Here is a 22019-nt window from a genome sequence, read left to right on the forward strand (position 1 = left end):
TTCTTCAGAGTGATTTTTGTTATACCCTTTTTCGCAAGTAAATGAGGTTCATTTGAATCTAATTTTGCTGCCCATCATGTCCACGTACAGTAAAAGTATTTGAAAAGTTAAGGAAAATATACAATAATGCACAATATTAGAGAGAATATGATATTATCAAAATTGAATAAAATCAGAAAATCCTGGAAATGCTCCTCATGTGAGGCAGCATTTGTGGAGAATGAAAGAGACTTGCTGCCCGACCTGCTGAATATTCCCAACTTTTTCTGTTTTTGCTAGAGTTCTAGAATCTGCAGATTTCCTTTGCTTGTCAGTTATCAAAACAGTGTTAAGATATAGATCTGATATGATCTAATTAAATGCCAGGTCATGGTTGAATCATAATCTTATGTGACATGATTACATTGTGCAAGTTCTCAAGATACCACATGCATCTTTATCTTTGAAGCTGGTGCCAGGTTGAAATGTATTTCTATCACCAAGTGCTGCTGGAAGTTGAATCTATGTTTTCTTTTTGTACTGTCTCTCAGGACTCATTTGTTGTTGACTCAGCAAAACAATCCTCTCTTGTCCAGTTTCTCAAAGTAGAAGGATTACAGTTGCTGATGATGACCAAGTCTGATAAAGTTGCTGCACTGTACTAAAACAGAGAATGTTGATGACTAATTGTCCAGAATTTTTGCAATGAAATCCATACATTAAGCTAAAGTGTAATCCTTTAATTATTTGCTCTACAGCAGACCCTATCATGTTTGAAACTGAGTAATAGTTTTACTGTCCTTTATTATGAAAGTCAATAGCTCTGAAAATAAGTTGCATATTCTTTTTCATTCACAGAGTACAAGTTGAATTCTATGTGAATGAAAACACTTTCAAAGAGCGTCTGAAACTGTTTTTCATCAAAAACCAAAGGTCAAGTAAGTATTTTGATAATATCCATTCTTAGAGCTATAAGTTTGTTAAAATTATCTGTAGAAATAGAATATTGTATACAACAGAAGGAAAAAAAACTTTTTAAGACATTGTTCATTTGAGAACTTGTTTAATTCTTTACATTGCATCCCAGTTAATCTACCACTGGGGCAGCATGGTAGTATTGTGGTTAGCACAAAGCTTTACAGTACAGCGACCTGGGTTCAATTCCTGCCTCTGCCTCCCCATGACCACGTAGGTTTTCTTTAGGTGCTCTGGTTTACCCCCACAGTCCAAAGACGTACCAGTTGGTAGGTTAATTGGTCACTGTAAATGGTCTGGACATTAGCCTAGGATTATGCCAGGAGTTTTCTGGACGGCATGGCTCAAGGGTGCATAAAGGCCTGTACCACGCTATATCTCAATAAATAAAATACCTACGGAACACTAAAACTCAATAGTATAAAATTTGTGGTCAGCAACAATCTATATACATATTTGCCAAAGAAAATTTAGACAATCTGATGTAGTTCCTCCAGCAATGTGGCCCTTTCCCTCAATGCAAAGCGTTTGGAACACGAGGGTATTTCACAATGCAATGATTAATGCAAGGAGCTGCAAAAAATTATATGTTCAATTGAGAGCTGAAAAAAATCTTTGACAACTAGCTAAGTCACACTGACAAAAAAATTCTGATATTCATTTAAGTTCAACAACTGTGCAGAGTTATTAAAAAATCTAATCAATTTAAATTTTAAGCAATGAAACCTTAATCACAAACAGATAAAAAACATTTAATTTAAATAAAACAGTTTAACCAGTACGTTGTCCTTCACAGCTGTTTTATTGCGCTGATATCAATGAAGTAGCTGCTGATGATTTTGCTTCAAAAGCAGAGGGCGGAATGTTCCAGTTGATGTTCCCATGCAAAACTCAATGAGAAGTTGAGCTTTGGAATATAATTACAAAAAAAAGTGGCTAAAACTGACAATAGTATTGTGGTTTTGAATAGAAATCCTTAAATTGTTGACAGTCACATGGAAACAACTGCTATTTCCTAGCAAATTCTGGGCCAATAACTGATTTACAAATTGTCTTGTCCACTTCGTCTAGATGCGCAGTATGTGATGTACTGCCTTTCTGTTTGTACTTAAAAGCTTACTGTGCATTGATGAAAGCTGGAATATTAATTTTTATTTTCATTCACTTTTTCTGTGTTTTACATTGTTTTTAATTTCAGATTTCCTGTATTTGCAGTTTTTTCTTTATTAACCTATTAAGACTTATTGAAATGTTCCATCATTCAGAAAATTATGTCTTCTAGGTTAAATATAACTGACACTATTCTATAGGGTCCATTGTTAAGCCAAGAGCAATGCTATTAAGCGTGGTTCAGTCTGCACTTCATTCTTCACCTGGAACTTTATTTGTAAAGATAAGGAGACCTGCACAATGGACTATTTACCAGCTGGGTGAAATTTCATGTTAGAGGTTCTCTAAAGGAAAATTCTCCTTTAAATACAAATCAAACTTTAGGCCAAGAATGTACAACAGCATCTCCACTTCCTCAAGAGGCTAAAGAAACTTAGCACGTCCTTTGAACCTCACCAATTTTAATTGATGCACCATTTATCCAGACACAATGACTGTTGCTTTGTCTGAGAAGGCAAGAAACTGCAGATCGTTAGGAACACAACTGAGCACATCATGAAAAACAGCCTCTTCTCCATGGACTCTTGTCCACGTTTTTCATTGCCACAGTAAAGTCGCTGACATAATCAAAAACCATACCTACCCTTATTGACGCTTATTTTTCTTTTCTAAATCACTCTATCTCCATCTCAGGAGAGAATTGCCACTGACATTTTTATGAACCCACTGACACAGCTACTTTGACTACACCTTCCCTATGCTGCCTCTTGTATGTATTCCATCAGAAATGGCTTGATTAGTCAAACCCAACATTTCAAGAGCCCAGATGAAATGTTAATAAATGTACAATCACAACAAAGTAACTTGGGCTTAATTTGTTGTCATAAAGTACATAGCATAGATAATCCAGACAAAAATACCACTTAACAAGTCATAAAAATTTCCAGCAACACACACAAAATGCTGGTGGAACACAGCAGGCCAGGCAGCATCCACAGGGAGAAGCACTGTCGATGTTTCAGGGCAAGACCCTTTGTTAGGACTAACTGAAAGGAAATATAGTAAGAGAATTGAAAGTAGGAGGGGGAAGGGGAAATGCTAAATAATAGGGGAAAACCGGAGGGGGTGGGGTGAAGCTGAGAGCCGGAAAGGTGATTGGCAAAAGGGATACAGAGCTGGAGAAGGGAAAGGATCATGGGATGGGAGGTCTAGGAAGAAAAAAAGGGGGAGGAGAGCACCAGAGGGAGATGGAGAACAGACTGAGTGATGGGCAGAGAGAGAGAAAAAAAGAGGAGGGGGGAAGAAAACTAAATATATCAGGGATGGGGTAAGAAGGGGAGGAGGGGCATTAACGGAAGCTAGAGAAGTCAATGTTCATGCCATCAGGTTGGAGGTTACCCAGCTGGTATATAAGGTGTTGTTCCTCAAACCTGAGTGTGGCTTCATCTTGACAGTAGAGGAGGCCATGGATAGACATATCAGAATGGGAATGTGACGTGGGAATTTCCAAATAGATTTCAGGTCTCATGATTCTTAATCACCACTTGATTGTTGTTGCTGATGGAACACTGAATTCTGAATTGCTAGTGAAGCCATCCCTGGGCCCCAGGCACTGTTTGCAATTCCAGTCTGGGCAAAATCCAAAGAATGGGTGAAAAATTTCATTCATTTGTACAAGATCCACAACTTCAGAGGGACCCAGGAACAGACAAACTCTTTGATCTTTTGCCTCAAAAGAACCTGTCTTTTTTCAATCACAAACTCTGCCCCATATTCAGTAGTGTTGAGTTTACCCTTAAAACAATTAGATATTTTAATGGTCACTCGCCATCTATTAGTCTACCTGTGTTTTGAACACAATATTCCTTTGGACAAAGAGGAGCATTAACTTTTACTATAAAAAATATTCACCCACCTCCCATAAGTTGTCATTTTTTATTGTTTTACAACGTTGAACCACAGTAGATTTATTTTGGCTTTTTTGACACTGATCAACAGAAAAAGACTCCTTTATGCCAAAATGGAAACATATCTGTACGCATTGATCTGAATTGAGATTCAGCCCCCTTTAATATGACACTCCAAGGTCCAACTGCTGGTGAGTCAGTATGCTTGCAAAAACTATACCATGAAGAACACTTCAAGCAATTCCAAGACAAGGCTACTGAAAAGCACAAGTTAGGAGATGGATACAAGGTAATTTCCAAGTCACTAAATATCCCTTGGAGTATAATTAAGTAAATCATCTAGACATGGAAAGAAAATGGCATAGCAGTAAATTTGCCTAGAGCAGGCCGTCCTCAAAAACTGAGTGACTGTGCAAGAAGGGAACAAGTTAGGGAGGACACCAAGAGACCAATAAAAAACCTTGGAGGATTTACAAGCTTCAGTGGCTGAGATGGGAGAGACTATGCATACAACTGTTGCCCGGGTGCTTCATCAGTAATAGCTTTATGGGAGAGTGGCAAAGAGAAGGCCACAGTAAACATTATGTTAGGTGTGAGCCAAACACCGCACATCATCAAAAACACACCATTCCCACTGTGAAGCACGGTGGTGGCTGCATCATGCTCTGGGGATGCTTCACTGCAGCAGGCCCTGGCAGGCTTGTGAATGTGGAGAGTAAAATGAATGCAACAAAATACAGGGAAATCATGGAGGAAAACTGGATGCAGTCTGAAAGAGAACTGCAACTTGGGAGAAGATTTGTTTTCCAGAAAGACAATAACCCCAAGCGTAAAGAGAAATTTACTCAGGAATATTTTAGAACAACAAAGTTAATGTTCTGAAGTGGCCAAGTCAGAGTCCAGACCTCAATCCAATTGATAATTTGAGGCTGGACTTGAAAAGGGCTGTTCGTTCACGATCCCCGTAAAGAAGAATGGGGAAAATTTGCAGTGTCCAGATGTGCAAAGGTGATAGATACCTATCCACGCAGACTCAAGACTGTAATTGCTGCCAAAGGTGCATCTACTAAATATTGACTTTAAGGGGGTAATTATGCAATCAATTTTGTGTTGAATAACTAATAAATTTAAACCAATTTGTGGAAATTTGTTTTCACTTTCACACAAAAGAGTCTTTTCTGTAGATCAGTGTCAAAAGAGCCACATTAAATCCATTGTGATTCAATGTTGTAAAACAATAAAACATGAAAACTTCTAAGGGGAGTGAATAGTTTTTATAGGCACTCTATGTGAGTGATAATATACCTGATTCTGCTGTGGGCTTCTTTTGTGGACGGAAAGTGGGAAGGAGTCTGGGAGAGGAAAATGATGGTTGGGAAAAGGGGGAGGCAGAGGGGAGAGAGCAGGAACCACCAGAGAGACATTATGTAATGATCAATAAATCAATTATTCAGAATCAAAAGACCTTGTCTGGTTTCCCAGGTCTGGGTGTGTCTGCACCCACACCAATCCACACTGAAGATGAGTGCTATTGAGCTTATCATTATTTTCAGCTGATATATTTATTACAAATGTTACTGTATTCTTTGTGTCTGCATTCTGCTATTTAGAACAAAATAATACAACAGATATATACAAATATTCTGACTATCTAAATGAAGCTTCAATTTGAATTATTTCAGGCCTGAGAATACGCCTGTTCTACTTTTCTCTGAAGCTGCTAAGCTGCTTTTTGTATATCGTTCGTGTGCTACTCGATGATCCTAGAGAAAGAAATGGATGGTATGTACAAAGTCAAAGTTTTATTCTCTTACTGATATCACATTACAGTACAGTTTAAAAAATCTTATCAAAATAAAGCAGCATAATTATAAAGCATTCCCCGAGAAAAGCAAAGTTCTTCTTTATGTCCCTGTTCATTTAATGCTGCTCCATCAAAATCATGTGACCACTAAATTTTTGAATTATTTGCTGAAACGTGTGAATTGCATACCAGGTTTTGGACAAATGAAGGCTAGTTGTGCAATGTTCTCATGTGGAACCATGTGGGATGCTGATTATGTAAGTTGCACTGCCTTTGGCCACTTCAGTTTTGTGTACCTTGAGGGAGCTTTTTAACATGTTACTCTAAAATGCAATCAGGGCTTCTGTGTGTCTCTGCTGATTTCTTTTAAAATATGTATTTCCCCTAAACATCCAAAATTTACATCCAAAATTCACTTTGTACATTGCACTAGAGGGCTTTAGATGGTGTTGGATAGATCTTTTGATAAAAAAGAAAATAATAATTAGGATCTTTTTATCACTGTGTTATATTCAATATAATTTACAATAACAATTAATATTATATGTTACAAAGTAAGGAATAATAGGCGTAATTCTGCAATTTGAGAACATATTGTTCAATACTTCTTTCACTAGATCACCATAAATATCATGTATCTAGTTTTAATGATTTCAACCAAATGTCACGCGAATTAATCAAATTTATTACCTTAAATCTAATCACTTGGCTTTTCTCAAACTTGACAATAACTATTGATCAACCATAAAATTATGATTTAAAAATGACAGATGGAATTTTTTTTATTGTTTTTAATTGTAATACCTAAAGTCATGGAGCCTTAGAAATGGACAGCACATAAGCTGGTCCTTCAGACCACCACATCTATACTGGCTATCTATACAAGGGGTCCATGGACCCCTCAGTTAATGGTCGGGGTACATGGCGTAAAACAGGTTGGAAACCCCTGATCTGTGCACATTCTGTGGCATTCAGTGCCTCAGTGATTCAGATGCTCATCCAGATACTTAAATGTTGTAAGAGTAGCTGTCTCCACCACTGTATAAGACAATGCAGTTCAGTTTGTAGCCACCCTCTGGATGAAAAATAATTTCCTCCAATTACCTCTAATCCTTTTATTCATCACTTAAAATTATGCTGTCTGGTTTAGACATCTAGAAACTAGAAGGATACCTTACTATCCACCCTATCAATGGCCTATATTATTTTGTTGGAACCCCCTCAGCTTCTTCCACTCCACGGACCACAAAGCCAGTTTATCCAGCCACTCCTCTTTCCCTGAAACTGCCCATTCCAGGCAACATCTTATAAATCTCTCATGAACCTACCCTGGTGCATCCATGTTCTTCCTGTAGTGCAGTGGCCATAAGTGCATCCAAACGTCTAGTTGGCCTAACTAAGGTTTCATAATGTTGTACTATGTCTTCCACGCTCTCATTTTATGTATCGGGAACCTGCATGCTGTCTTCAAACTTGCCTGTTTAGGCATTCACCTACAAGTAAACCAGGGTCCGTTATGTAAATAGAACCATCAGTTCAACTTTTGTGCTCTGTGTTCCATCTAATATTAGGCATATGCAGTCCTGCTTACCACCCTCCCTCACAGCTCTGTCCACCCTCACCCTTCTCTCCTCTCAATTGTCTCGGTTTTGTTTGCCTCCATCTATCACCACCAACACCACCCCTTCTCTCCACCTCTGTCTTTCAACTGGATCAATCTGCTTACCATCCCTCAGTCACTTCAGTCCATCTCATCACTCCCCCATCCTCTTTATACCAGCATCTTTCTTCACCTCCCTTAGGGCTGATGCAGGGTTTTGCCCCAAAATGTCAACAGTTCCTTACCCCCCCCCCCAAAAAAAATGATACTGCTTGATCTGTTCAATTCCTCCAGCAGGTTGTTACTTCCTATTCCCATTTTGTCGCATTTGCAGGATCTGAGTCCCCTTGAGTGTATGTTAAAGTATATTCTCAAATGAACTGACGATTGTGGAATGTGTTCGAATCATCCAGAATTAGGTTTTGAGATTGTACTGTAAATCACGTCATTGGATGGAAAAGCAAAAACTATCACCATTCATCTTCCCTTTCTGTTGGCTGAGAAAGATTAAAGTTTTCCCCAGGCTTTACTATTAACATTTACGCAGGAGTGATACAAATGAAGGAATTAAAAATTATGTGATTGATGGTTGATCTAGCGGTCCTTGTGGGTCTGGAAACTTGATAATATAAGGCAAGGGAGAGCTTTGTACTAAGGTTAAGAAACCATGAAAATATGCAGGCGTTTCCTCGTCAGTAGCTATAGCTGGACTTGATGCCAGGAGAAGCAGCTGCAATAGAAAATTAGATGACACGCTTGGTTAGTAAAAGATCAGATATTGCATTCATAATTAGGAACATGCACAACCATTTCTCCTAAAAGGAGATCCCATCCACACTGGCTTTATATTGGAGCAATTGTAATCTCACTTTAGATTAAATCAATCTCAATGTACTGCTGATCAGGAATGTATATTTTGGACTACTTGAAAATTTTCAGGAGAATATATATTGTGATTTTTATCAGTTGGTCATGTGTACATTAATAAATGTTGCAATTTATAATTATAATTTATGATTAAAACTAAATGTCCAAAACATATTATTTAGTGAGTAATGGCGATATACAGACAAACATTAAATCCACCAGATTGATCTCAAGTGTTAACTTTGTGTTTTGTTTTATAAAGCTGGGGCTGCTCCAGTCCAAACCACACTCTCAGCAAGACTGACCGGTAAGTTCTCAGTTGTTTTGTAAGTATTATTTACATTTTATATGCATCAATTAATATAAAATATGCTTAATAGAATAGGAGCATGAATCAAAGTTTCCTCAGCAGAAATGTCACAGTTAAGGTGGTTGGCATGGAGTGAATAAGTACAGTAAGTTCGCAGACCTCTTATTAATATAGAACAGGGGCTCCCAACCTTTTAAATGCCATGAACCCCTACCATTATTGAAGGGATTTATGGACTCCAGGTTGGGAACCCCTTTTTTGGAATTTCTGAGGATTTCCTAAAAGGCTAAATCTTTGGAATTGAAGTCTTGAAATTGCACATAATTACAGTCATAGTTCAGCCACCTATGCCCATACACTTGGCCAAGCACCCTCTGTGACTTGGTGTTTCATACGCTCATCTAGATAGCTCTTAGATGCAGTAAGAATGTCCACTTTCACCAGCCAGTTAGGTAGTGCAATGCCCTCCAGATGAATAATGTTCATAACATAACCCCCTCAATGTCTTATCCCTTTATCTAAACCTAGTCTGTTTATTTTTTGACACCTCCATCCAGGGGAAAATTTTCAACTTTCTAGCCTTTCTGTTTCCCTCATAATTTCATATATCTCTAACGGTCGTTCCTTCAGTTTTTTCTACTCCAAGGAAAGCAAGCCGTATCTATCCCATCTCTCTTCATAAACGAGACACTTCATCCCAGATAATATCCTAATGACTATGCTTTGCACACTCTCTAGTCCATCCATATATTCCTTACAGTATGGTGGCCAGAACTGCATATACCACTCCAACTGTGACCTAACTAATGTCTTATAACCTTGTTCCATAATCTCTTTGCTCGTAAATCCCATTTTCCGGCTAATGAAGATTAACTTATATGGTTTCTTCACCATCTTAGCTATTTGCACTGTCATCTTCCCGAATCTTTGTTCACGTACGCTGAGGTTCCTCTGTTCTAGGACTTCACCAGTCATGGTATATGTTCTACTCATAGTAGTTCTTCCAATGTGCATCATCTTGCACTCAGAGGATTAAATTCTATCTGCATTGCTCCACCTGTTTTCCCAACTAACTAGTATCACCCAATAGCGTAAGACTATCCTCCTCTCCATGAAATCTTAATGCAGGGGCTCTACCTGAAATATTGACCATCACTCTGCCTCCATACATACAGAGAGCACTAGGCTCAAGGACTGCTTTTATGACTATTGAACAGTCCCATAGTATGATAAAATAGATTCTTGACCTTGTAATCTGCTTCATCAGTTTTGGCATCCAATTTGGCAACTTGCCTTGGATCCCGTGGGTGCATGATTGCATATGTCCTTTGAAGTACATGTTGACTGGCACTTTTGATGTCTACTTGTGGTTGCACTGCATACAAAATGAAGTGCTATTCTTGCTGACAGCACTTATCAAACCTGTACCCTTGATACCCTGGGTTCCACTAGGTGCACGATTAGCCAGTTCTTTTCCAAGTGTCATCCCACACTGATCTGAGAAATGTATATCACCATTTCTTTACATTAATCAGTCAAAGTCAGAGCTAAAATACAATGCTCCACACCTGAGATGCTGCAATCTTACAGTCAGTACTTCATCATGCTAACTGCCTTGGGAAATTAGTGCTGTAAGTAGTGATGCTGACGTTCTGGACAGATCATTAAGTGAGATGTTTTTGCTTTGGTCACTTTAGAGTGGTCATTGAGTTTTTTTCTGCCATCGTATTGTAAGCTTACATCACAAATGTCATTTTAAAGATGAGGTGGTGTGTGTGTGTGGATGGGGGGGGGGAATGAGGATGGATAGCGAGGATTACACCCCTCTATCTGGACTAGATCCTCCACAGCTTGGAAGTACTGATGCCCAAACTGAAGGTGTTGCAGACACTTCTCTCCTTATGGACTGTCTTTCCATCTTGCATGCAGAATACACCATTCTGAGGTGCTGACTGACTTACCACCTGTATTAAATAAAATGCAGATGCTGAAAGAAATAAAAGCAGAAGTGTATGAAACACTCAGCATGTTAGGAAGTATCTGGGGAAGGAGAAGCAGAGAAGTCCCCCACCTGAAACATTAACTCTGTTTCTTTTTCTTCAAGAGCAGCCTGACCTGATGAGTGTTTTCACCGTTTTCTGATTTTATCATCAAATGCTTGAGTTCTGGGACTCAGTCCCTCTTTTGGTCACCTAAACAGCTCTCACACTTTCTCCCTTACCTGAACAAGGAACAGTCAGTGGAAACTCCAGACAAATACCTAAATCATTGTAACATGAAATTTATGGACTTTAAACATCATATGGTAGGTTGAAGTTCATAATGTTTATCAATTTGAAGTCAGGTCCATGAGTTTATTTTGACTAAGTGCATCAAGTTATACATTTATTTCTGAGATGACAATTTCAGTAAGTTTACTGGTATATTATGCATCATTTTCCATAAGTACCTTGCATGTTATGAGCTGAAAGTAAGCAACTATGTGCATTGCCACAAACATACTTGAAAAACAAACTAACCAAAGTTACCAATTTGATTTACCATCAGGTCTCCTATAATCTGGGTAGAAAGAAGTCTTCCCTTATGGGGTTTACAGGTAAGAAATGACCATTGGTACAAATAGCTTCATAAGAAAACAATCGGCAGAAATAAAGCTAATTTTTTTCGGGAGTTCTGAGGCTAGACTTGGATTACAAAATTGAGCAACAGACAAAATAGCTTTTCTCTCATTACACTTGTTGATAATCCTGCTTTGCTAGTAGAGAGACTATTAAAGCCAATGAGATTTACAGGAAGATCTTGTTTCCTGCTTGACATTGCTGCCTGTTGCACCTCCAACAGTGACCTGAGGTCAGCTGCAGGATCATCAGCCGGAGACCACCATTCATTGATGTTTCACTCCCTTAGCCCTGATACATCCCCTGGTGCTGGAGCAATAGCAGGGACATCACCCTGACACCCCCTGCAGCTTGCAGTTGGTTTAGTCGTCCCCTGATTTCTGTCCTTCCTCCTCAGACGCTGCCAAAAACTGTCCTTTTCTGCCTCTTCAGCTAGGATAGATGATGGTCCTCCAGCCAGCTTCCTAACACTCAGCTGCCAGGTGTGGCTACTTCAGCCTCTTCCACTGGTTGGCAGCCTCCACACCTTCCTCCCATGGGATGGTTAACTCAATGAAGATGTCTGTCTTGGCAGCCGTGGGCCACAGTACTATGTCTGGGCAGAGAGATGTGGTGGTGATTTATGTGGGAACTGTAGCCGTCTGCTGAGATCTGTCCTCATGTTCCACTCCTTGCCTGTGGAGAGAAGTCCTGAAGGAGCTCTTGGACAGATGCATTCAGAGCTCTTAACAGATGGGGTGAGTTGTCATCCCATTAGGGAAATGCTGCTTCTCACATCCCACCTGCAGGTCTCTAGGAAAATTCCACCTGACCGTGCCATTATCTTTAGTGTCCTTGGGACAGTGCAGTCTTGTGTTTTACCTGGATATGTTGGAGGTTGGCGTTGGTGGTATCACACAGAGGGCAGCTATCCTCACTGCCGAAACACCGGTGAAGATTTCGGGGCCAGGCTAAGGTGTCATAGGTTGCCCTGATGAAGAAGCTAAGTCTGGCTTGTGGAATTTCCACAGGTCAGACCAGCTGAATGACCTGTTGATAGTGCCATCTCATGTTGTCCACCTTTCCAGTCAGCCCTGTGCCACTGCCTTCATCCTGTAGCACTCCTGTTCTGTCCTTATCACCTCCTTCACTTTCATGGCTTTCCTATCTTTCTTCAAGGCCTTTGATCAGAAATGTGCTACCTTCCCCCAGCCAAGACCTGCATGTCGAGCCCGGACTCTGCTGACAAACTCCTGGTGCTGATGGCCTGGTCTACTTCTGCTTGGGCTCTCCATTTACTGCTGGTATGGATTGGGACATTGAGACTCCTTCAGCTCAATGACCAGTTGGGTTTTCTCCTGCTTGTACCCCAGGCGGATGGATCACAATGGCAGCTGCAACATGTTCTTTCCAAAGAGGCCAGTGTCCAAGAAACACGGTGGCAGCCCCTGCCGTTTCTGGGTATATGAGTTGGCTATCCCATCCATCCTACTGGCAGTTGGTGAGGGTAATTTTATGCATTTTCGGAGGCTACATCACCCTCTGTGAGCTGTTTCTGTGCTACTTTTCTCATCTGCCTGTCAGAGAGCTCTGCAGTGTGTTGCTTCCCAAGGCTTTGGATGGGGTGCCTGGCCAACCCCAACATCAAAGCTGATGTTGTTGCTTCTGACCCCTTTTCAGAGGGATAGGCTTCGTGACTTGGAGGGCTTGATCTTCATCTTTGCTCATGTCACTAGTTTGTCCAACCTCTTCTGCAGATGTCTAAGGGATGCCTGTGACATCATCCATGTAGCCTGTCAGTGGAGTGAGCCTCTGTCCTGACTGCAGCTTTATCACTCTAACCATCTGCCTTGCTCCAATAAGGATGATCTCAAAGACTTCCATAAACAGGATGGAAGAGATGAAACGAGAAGCTGCCACCCCATTGTAAAGTCTCGGAAAGAGAAGCCCATCTGGAGGTCACTGAAGTAATCAGAAACCAGGCCTCTAATACATTCCGGAGTATAAATGAACTCAATCGCAAGGTTGGTAAAGCACAGATCCACAAGCATTCGCAAGATCTAGCCACATGATGTGTTGGTCATCTTTCTCATGCTTGGCTCGTAGAAGCTGGTCCCATATCAATGATGCATGCTTCACACATCCTGGGACACCTGGAACTCCTGCCTTCTGACAGCTGGTGTCACTGTATCTATTGCCCATAAGGAAGCTGGTCATCTTCTTAGCCATGAGAGAGAAGATAATTTTCCTGTCAACGTTTGGCAGTGACGCTCTTGAACCAGTTGATGGAACTGAAGTTCTGCTCTTGGGGGATGAACACTGCCACAGCTCTTTACTACTCTGATGGGATGCACTGGTTTTTCCAGGCAATTTTCGTAGAGCTTTTAAGGAATTCAGTTCAGACCTGGTGCTGACACTGACCTTGCCTTTTTGATGACATCTCTGATCTCACTTAGCTTGGTGGGGGAGTGGGGGGAAGAGGAGTCAAACTGGACCATTGGAGAAGATACCCTGGTGATCCAAGGGAAGTTTTCTTTGCTGTATCACTGTACTGGCCCCTGAAGTACTACTCCAGCTCTTTTTTGGTGGCTCCCAGATTCCCACTCTTTTTATCTTCCAACAGCTGTCAGGCATATAATAGGTTAATAATCATTAGAGTGTACAAATTATATACGAAGGATATCAACATATTTTGCCATTTCGAATAACTTATCAAACTGGTTGGCAATTTCGCTCTAACTTATTCTTACAGCTGTGAGGACCAACCATTGCTCTGAGCAGGAAATTTTTACATGGCCTGAAAACTGCACAGCACTTTAAATGTTTTGTTTGTAGCATGCGTACTGTGAATATTTAGAAGGAAAGTTTTAAAACCACATATTTTAAATATATTACTTGAAGAATATAATGAAATATAGTAGAAGAAAATCTTTCGCCTTTTGTAAACTTTTGCTGGACTGTCTTTATTACAAATCTATTGTCTATAAAGAGTTTCCAGATTAATTAAGCATCCAATGAAAGATATGTCTTAATCCTCATTAGATCATCCAAGTATTCCACTTCTGGTCTATTTCTTGATTTACATATGCTTGAATTCATAAGACTGAATCCAGGTTTGCAGTCAGTACTAGAAGCTTGGAATGTTTCAACGATGTCAACAAGAATTGACAGTTCTTCAAATTTTCATTTCAGCATGTAGTTTAATATATCAGTGAATATCTTAACTGAACCAGTCTTAAATTTCTCAGAAGCGATAAATTTGAAATCACAACGTTGCTGTGATATATTTGAGGGAAAGGTTTCATCATAGTTTGTAAAAGAAGCTGAGTATTTTTTGTCAGTCGTACAACATTCTCTTTACCAAATTCAAAATTGGGTCCATTTGCATTGGCAACTGTGTCAAAAGCTTGCCTTTCTCTTCGATGATTATCAGGAAATCTATTATCCAAGTGATTGCACACACCTTGAATAAATCAAATAATAGGCACAGTATTGACATCAGAAGTTATACATGCAAGCAGATCTTTCACCTTGTCACTCCAATAAATGGTATAACCAAGATAATGTGACCATAATTTGCTTTTAACAAATTCAAAAATTTATAATGTTAATAAAATAACCACAGTCATGCAAACAATTTTATAGAAACAAATTTTTATCTTGTTCAAACAAATTTTTATTTAAAAAATCTTTGTATATTATGATTGTTTTGAAAGATTATGACCAAAAAGTCAGAACTTAGAAGTTTTCACATCAAAGGAAGGCAAGCCACAATTTTGAACCCAAGTAAATGATGTCAAGCAGCCAAAACAGCTGACAGGCACAATGGTAAAAGTAAAATATTTTGATTAGATGGCATTGGCATTCAGTTGGCTGGCGGTTTATTAACAATGAACTACGACTTCCACAGTATGATTACTTTTATAAGTCGTAACTTGAAACCTTGACTATGTAAACACATTGAAGCTCTAAAATATTTCAAAATAAACTTTGTGGTACATTTATTATTTAGAAAATATGTGGATTATATTCATTATCATAATTAATTACATGATACTTCAGAATTATATAACCTAAATTTCAAAATTATATTAACATTATATAAAAGAAAGCTGCAGCTGCATGACAACAAAGGCTATGTGCATTTCTGTTGCTGCATGGTCACACACCTGTGCAGCTTAGAAGGGACAGTGCTGATTGGAAACATAAGTTCTCACAGACTTTCTGTACAATTGGGCTGACATTCATACATGCAGCAAATTAGTTTCCATCCATTAGCTTGCTCATAGTTTTGATTACTTTTCAGATAAGGTCAGATTTCACCGATTTTTTGAAAGCTTACAGACAAATCTAATGTGCCTCTCTATTCTTTCTTTCTCTGGCTTGCATTTAACTACACAAGCTGATTATTACTGTCTGGAATTTGAAAATAATTTATGCTGTCTGCACAAAATAGTCAGGAAATGTTATTGTTTTTCAGTGAGCCATTTATTTTTGGCATAGGGTATTGACTGCTTTGACCCTTTCATGAGCCTTGGGAAGTATTAAAAGGTTATCAGTCTATACGATATTCCTAGTACTACGAAATATATAAAATATAAGAAATATGCCATCATTGTTAGTGCTGGAGTTCCTACAGGACAAAAAGCAGATACCACACATCGGGAACAGACTGAACCACTAAATACTGTATAGCAACAAAAACAACTCAGTCTGAAGGGAACCACCCACTCTTTTTCTGCCTCAAGGATGAAAAATCTTAATAATATTTTAGCTCAAATTTTGTTTTTACAGTCTGATTTCATGGTGACATTAATAATTGCTACTGTAATGTGAGACTCATGTGTTTTGGTGCAACTTTAAAATGGCTAATGTTATTAGTCTAGCAGTTCAAAACAAAACAAATCATTTAATTTATACAGTGCCATTCATAATATATGCCTCGTGTGCTATATTTTTCTGTGTTTCCTTTACTGCTGTCACCTAATGGATTAAAAGAAACACAGAACAATATAGCACTATTTGGGGACAGAGGTTTCCACACAAAAGGGTGATGTGTGGGGGAAAAAGCAACTGTAAGCTCTGTTGTATCTGTATTGATGGTTGTACCTATGAACCACTTTCACAGGTTATAAAGTGATGCTGAATGGACACCTGGTAGTTGATGAAATTCTGAAATGTAGATGCCTTTCCTGATTTGGCATACCTAAAGTTGGGCTTAATCATTTCCATTTGAGATAATGAATTAAGTGATTCACTTGAAAGGACAAACATTGAAACAAGTTAAGTTGCCCATGATGCTGGATTTCCAGGAATGTAACTTATCTAAAAAATGGAGATGGTAATGGGAACTATTCACACTGTATTTTGAGCTGGCTGTAGCAGACTGCTAGTAATAAAGATTTGATTGCAACTCATTAGTTAAATGGAAGACAGTTGTTATGTAATATAAAACTCATAAGTGAGATAATGGAGCATGCTTATAACCTGGTACCAAACAAAATCACAATTGTGGAAGGAATAGCCATTAGATACAGTTAGACCAAAACGTCAGTGCAGGTGTAACCAGTACTACAGTATCTTAGCACGACTCTGGAACAATGCATAATGTATTTGCTGAAGCAAATTGTTGCTTTGGGGTGGATGCAATTAAAAACAGTAAGTCATATGCTGTTGAAGTACAGAAAGACTACACTGAAGGCAGCTGAGAGATTTTCTCTGAAGATGCTGAACTTTAAGAATCTTGAGAGTCATATTCAAGCCTACATTTCAATAGTTTATGATAAGCAGCAGACAGCTGTAAGCAAGCACCTCCAAGAGTGTCTGGGAGCAACAGTATTGGAGAAAAATCAGCCACATGCAGAGTTCTGATGGTTATGGAGAGGAGTTATGTGCTAAGAGGTAAGGAGCTACTTGCTGTGATCTTTGGATAGGAGAAGTTTCACTGGTGCACAAATCAAAGAGCTACATATGTGCACAGTGATTGCAAAACACTTGAAGACATTGCTATTAAGTATTAGAGAGTTGTGGGAAAAGCCTGAGGCAAAGACATGTGCTTAGCTGACATGTTGAACTGAATGGGTACTGAGGACATAAGAGAAGCTTTGGATTCAGAGCATGAATAAAATAGGGTGAGATGCTCGAATCATTTCAGGACATCAAAGAGTCTATCAGACAAGCTGGCACAATGCATTGCCTGAAGCAAATGATTCAGTCAGGATAGAAAGCACCAAAAGGTATCTCTGCTCATGCCTCCACAGAAGTTAAGTGTTGGGTAACAATGCAAATAGATCTTCAAATGTAAATAGATAATTGTTATGAAGAAATGATGTTATTCAATTCATCCATCTCATATATTTATGAAGGAATAGATGCATATCTATAAGAAGAGGAAGGTTGTACTGGCTTAGACCGAAAAGGAAGGTGAGAGACCAAGTGAAGTAGTTTGAGACCTACACATTTCAATTATTAGGTAGATCAAATGAAACACTTCTCCCTTACTGGTTTTCAGATAAAACCTGAGCAAAGATCACTTCTGTTCCACCTAGAGGGGAAGTTGTGTTTTGTTACAGGTGACAATTCAAAAATTTCTGATGGAGTAGCTAAATATCAACAGTAATTTCCAAGCTTCAAATACAGTCTGCCAGCTACAACATCCTGAAGGTGCAGTCACATTTAGAGGCATCCTGTTCATTGCAGGTAACTTGGGGAGGTTCTTAAATGACTAGCTGTTTGATCACCAGATATTATCAGCTTGATTTCCACAGAGTAATGGAAAGGAATTCCTGTAGAAGGCTGCAATATCACCATCAGATCCTTGTTGAGTTTCTTGACTTTCTGTAATACTGTGCCCGAAGGATGATGATCGGCAAAGTGCAAAGACTTCCTTCTGAATGTGAACCAGAACTCTGCTCCTTAAACTGAGCTGTTGAAAATGGAGGACAACAGGGGATAGCCAGAGGAATACAAAGCTACCAGAACGGAGATCTACAGATGCAGCAAGGATAAAACCTACAAAAGATTGTTGCCATACAGACCAAAAAGTACCCTATCTCAGATCATATGAATTCCTTGCAGAGGAAGACCTCCCACATCAATACAAGAACTGCCATATTAGCAAGGTGACTATAAAGGAAACTGATATGGGGATACTTTACTACCTCTAGAGCAGGGGTTCCCAAATGTTTTAATGCCATGAACCACAACCATTAACAGAGGGCTTCATAGACCCCAGGTTGGGAGCCTCTGCTCTAGAGAGAAAACATTACAGATCAATAATAGGGATCTGGTGAATTACAACCAGTTTGGATTGAATTGGGAAGGATGGACCATTAACCCAAACATTGTTTGGACTGTATTCCCATGTAAAGCACATAGATATGGAAAAGTGCATGATCTTTTTTTATTTCATCTTCTATTAAGTAGGGACACAATATGATTTTTTAATGTAATACTAGTCCATGAAAAATCTATGTTCCTACAATTATGTCATCCCTTTAGTGCTCATGCATCTAAATGCAGGCTTTTATTGGGACAGTGTTTGGGAACAAAAGGCTCTGTAGGAAAAGATTTGTTAGAGAGAAGGTAACTATAAGCATGTCACCTGTTTCTAAACCATTTCATGAATAAAGTATCTCTCATTAAATTACTACCTGCTGCTGGTATCACCCAGAGTTAATACAGTAAACACTGAGACATCTCTTACTTGCTGCCTTAACAGAGCCATGCAGCACAAAACAGACCATTTTGCCCAACTAGTCCATTTTGACGAAAGTGCCCAATTAAACAAGTTTCACTGGCCTTTGCAATTGCTGTCATTACATATACCATAAGACCATAAGATATAGAAGCAGAATTAGGCCATTTGGCCCATCAAGTCTGTCCATCATTTCATCATAGCTGATCCAAATTTCCTCTCAGCCCCAATCTCCTGCCTTTTCCCCGTATCTTCTGACTAATCAAGAATCTATCAACCTCTGCCTTAAATATATGTAAAGACTTGGCCTCCACAGTTGCCTGTGGCAAAGAATTCCACAAATTCACTACTCTCTTGCTAAAGAAATTGCTCCTCATCTCAAGCCAAAAAGGACACCTCTCTATTCTGAGGCTGTGTCCTCTGGTCTTAGACTCTCACATCATAGGAAACGTCCTCTCCCGATCCACTCTATTGAGGTCTTTCACCATTTCATAAGTTTCAGTGAGGTCTCCCCCCACAATTCTTCTGAATTCTAGTGAATACAGGCCCAGAGCCATCAAACGCTCTTCATGTGACAAACTATCCAGTCCAGAACTCTCCTTTGAACCCACTCCTTTTTCAGCACATCCTTTCTAAGGTAAAAGGCCCAAATTTGCTCATAATTCTCCAAGTGAACCTTTACTAGTGCTTTATAAATTCTGAAAATCCCATCCTTGCTTCTATATTCTAATCCGTTTGAAATGAATACTAGCATTGCATTTGCCTTCATCAGCACAGACTCAACCTGCAAATTAACCTAAAGGGAATCCTGCACAATGACTTTCAAGTCCCTTTGCACCTCATCTTTTTGTATTTTCTCTTCATTTTGCTAATAATCAACTCTTTCATTACTTCTACCAAAGTACATGACTATACACTTCCTGACACCGTATGCCATCTGCCACTTCTTTGCCCGTTCTCCTATTTTGTCTAAGTCCTGTAGTCTTTCAAGGTCCTTAAAACAACCTGCCCCTCCACCTATGATCATATCATCTGCAAACTTTGCAACAAAGCCATCAATTCCATCATCCAAATCATTGATATATAATGTAAAAAACAGACCCCTATGGAGCACCACTAGTCAATGACAGCCAACCAGGAGAAGACTCCCTGTATTCCCACCCTTTGCCTCCTGCTAATCAGCCTCTTCTTTATCCATTCCAGAACCTTTCCTGTAATTCCATGGACTCACAGATTGTTAAGTAGCCTCATGTATGGCACCTTATCAAAGGCCTTCTGAAAATCCAAATCAAAGGTATCAACCAATTGTCCTTTGTCTATCCTGTATGTTATTTCTTCATAGAATTCCAACCAACTTGATAGGCAAGATTTTCCCTTAAGGAAACCATGCTGACTATTTCCTATTTTATCATGTGCCTCGAAGTACCCTGAGCCCACATCCTTAATAATCAACTCCACCATCTTCCGAATCACAGTGTTTGGACTAACTGGTCTATAGTTTCCTTTCTTCTGCCTCTATCCCTTTTTGAAGAGTGAAATGACATTTGCAATTTTCCAGTCTTCCAGAACCATCCTGAAATCTAGTGATCCTTGAAAGATCATTACTAATGCCTCCACAATCTCCTCAGCCACCTATTTCAGAACCTTGGGGTATACACCATCTGGTCCAGGCATCTTATCTACCTGCAGACCTTTCAGTTTCCAAAGAACCTTCTTTCTAGTGATGGTAGCTTCACACACTTCATGACTTCTAACACCTGGAACTTCCACTATACTACTAGTGTCTTCCACAGTGATGACTGATGCAAAATACTCATTCAGTTCATCCGCCATTTTCTTGTGCCATTACTACCTCTGCAGCATTGATTTCCTGTGGTCTCATATGCACTCAAACCTCTCTTTTACACTTTATGTATCTGAAGAAACTTTTAGTATTCTCTTAGTAATACTGGTTAGCTTACTTTCATTTTCCATCTTTACCTTCTTAATTATTTTTGTTGCCTCATATTGATTTTTAAAAGCTTCCCAATCCTCTAACTTCCCACTAAATTTTGCTCTATTATATGCCCTCTCTTTGGCTTTTATGTTGGATTTGACTTCTTTTGTTAGTCACGGTTGTGTCATCTTTCCTTTAGAATACTACTTCCACTTTTGGATGTATATATCCTGTACCTTCCAAATTGCTTCCAGAAAATCCAGTCATTGTTGATCTGCCATTATCCCTGCCAATGTTCTTTTCCAATCAATTCTGATTAACTCCTCTCTCATACCTTTGTAACTCCCTTTACTCCGCTGTAATACTGATACCTCTGACTTTAGCTTCTTCTTCTCCTCAAATTTCAGGGTGAATTTGATCATATTATGAATACTTAGCTCTAAGGGTTCTTTTACTTTAAACTCTCTAATCAATTTCAGTTCATTGCCAACACACAATCCAGTATATCTGGTCCACTAGTGGACTCAACTATGAGCTGCTCTAAAAAGCAATTTTGTTGGCACTTCAGAAGTACCCCCTCTTGGAATCTAGCACCAAACTGATTTTCTCAATCTACCTGCATATTGAAATCCCCCATGACTATTGTAACATTGTGTTTTTGGCATGCATTTTTTATCTCCCATTGTAATTTGTAGACCACATCCTTACTACTGTTTGGAGGTCTGCATACAACTCTCATTAGGGTCTTTTTACCCTTGCATTTCTTTAGCCCTATCCACAATGATTTAATACCTTCTGACCCTGTCACCTCTTTCTAATGATTTGATTTCATTTTTTACCAATAGAGCTACGCCACCCCCTTTGCATTCTTGCCTGTCCTTTCTGTACAACCTTTATCCTTCGACGTTAAACTCCCAGCTATAATCTTCTTTCAGTCATGACCTAGTGTTGCTTACAACATCATACCTGTCAATCTGCAACTGTGCTACATGTTCATGTACCTTATTCCTTAAACTTCACACAATCAAATATCACAACTTTAGTCCTGTATTGACCCTTTTCAATTCTGTGTGCCTTTTGTATTGCAAGTCATCCTGTTGACTGCAGTTTTGTCTTATCAATAGCCACTCCTCATGACACATTGTCCCCGTTCATATACCAGCTGTCTCATCTTCAGCACTATCATCTGCCTTTCCTATGATGCTTCTTGCATTGAAGTATTGAATTGAATTGATATT

The 22019-nt window shown here is 39.2% G+C and overlaps 1 protein-coding gene across 4 annotated transcripts in view; it reads left to right on the forward strand.

Annotated features, from left to right (window-relative positions):
• Nucleotides 1-22019, forward strand: part of LOC132402111 (potassium channel subfamily T member 2) — an 884531-nt gene that overhangs the window by 262992 nt on the left and 599520 nt on the right. For 3 of the 4 annotated variants that reach the window (XM_059984712.1, XM_059984713.1, XM_059984714.1), the window contains exons 2-4: nucleotides 838-917; nucleotides 5654-5753; nucleotides 11100-11148. In XM_059984712.1, the coding sequence (XP_059840695.1) occupies nucleotides 838-917; nucleotides 5654-5753; nucleotides 11100-11148 (229 nt within the window). Of the gene's footprint in view, nucleotides 1-837; nucleotides 918-5653; nucleotides 5754-8504; nucleotides 8537-9886; nucleotides 9900-11099; nucleotides 11149-22019 lie in introns of all 4 variants that reach the window. The other variant, XM_059984711.1, reaches the window with a different exon arrangement.

This window comes from Hypanus sabinus, chromosome 11 (assembly GCF_030144855.1).
Source record: "Hypanus sabinus isolate sHypSab1 chromosome 11, sHypSab1.hap1, whole genome shotgun sequence".
NCBI classification, from domain to species: Eukaryota; Metazoa; Chordata; class Chondrichthyes; order Myliobatiformes; family Dasyatidae; genus Hypanus; species Hypanus sabinus.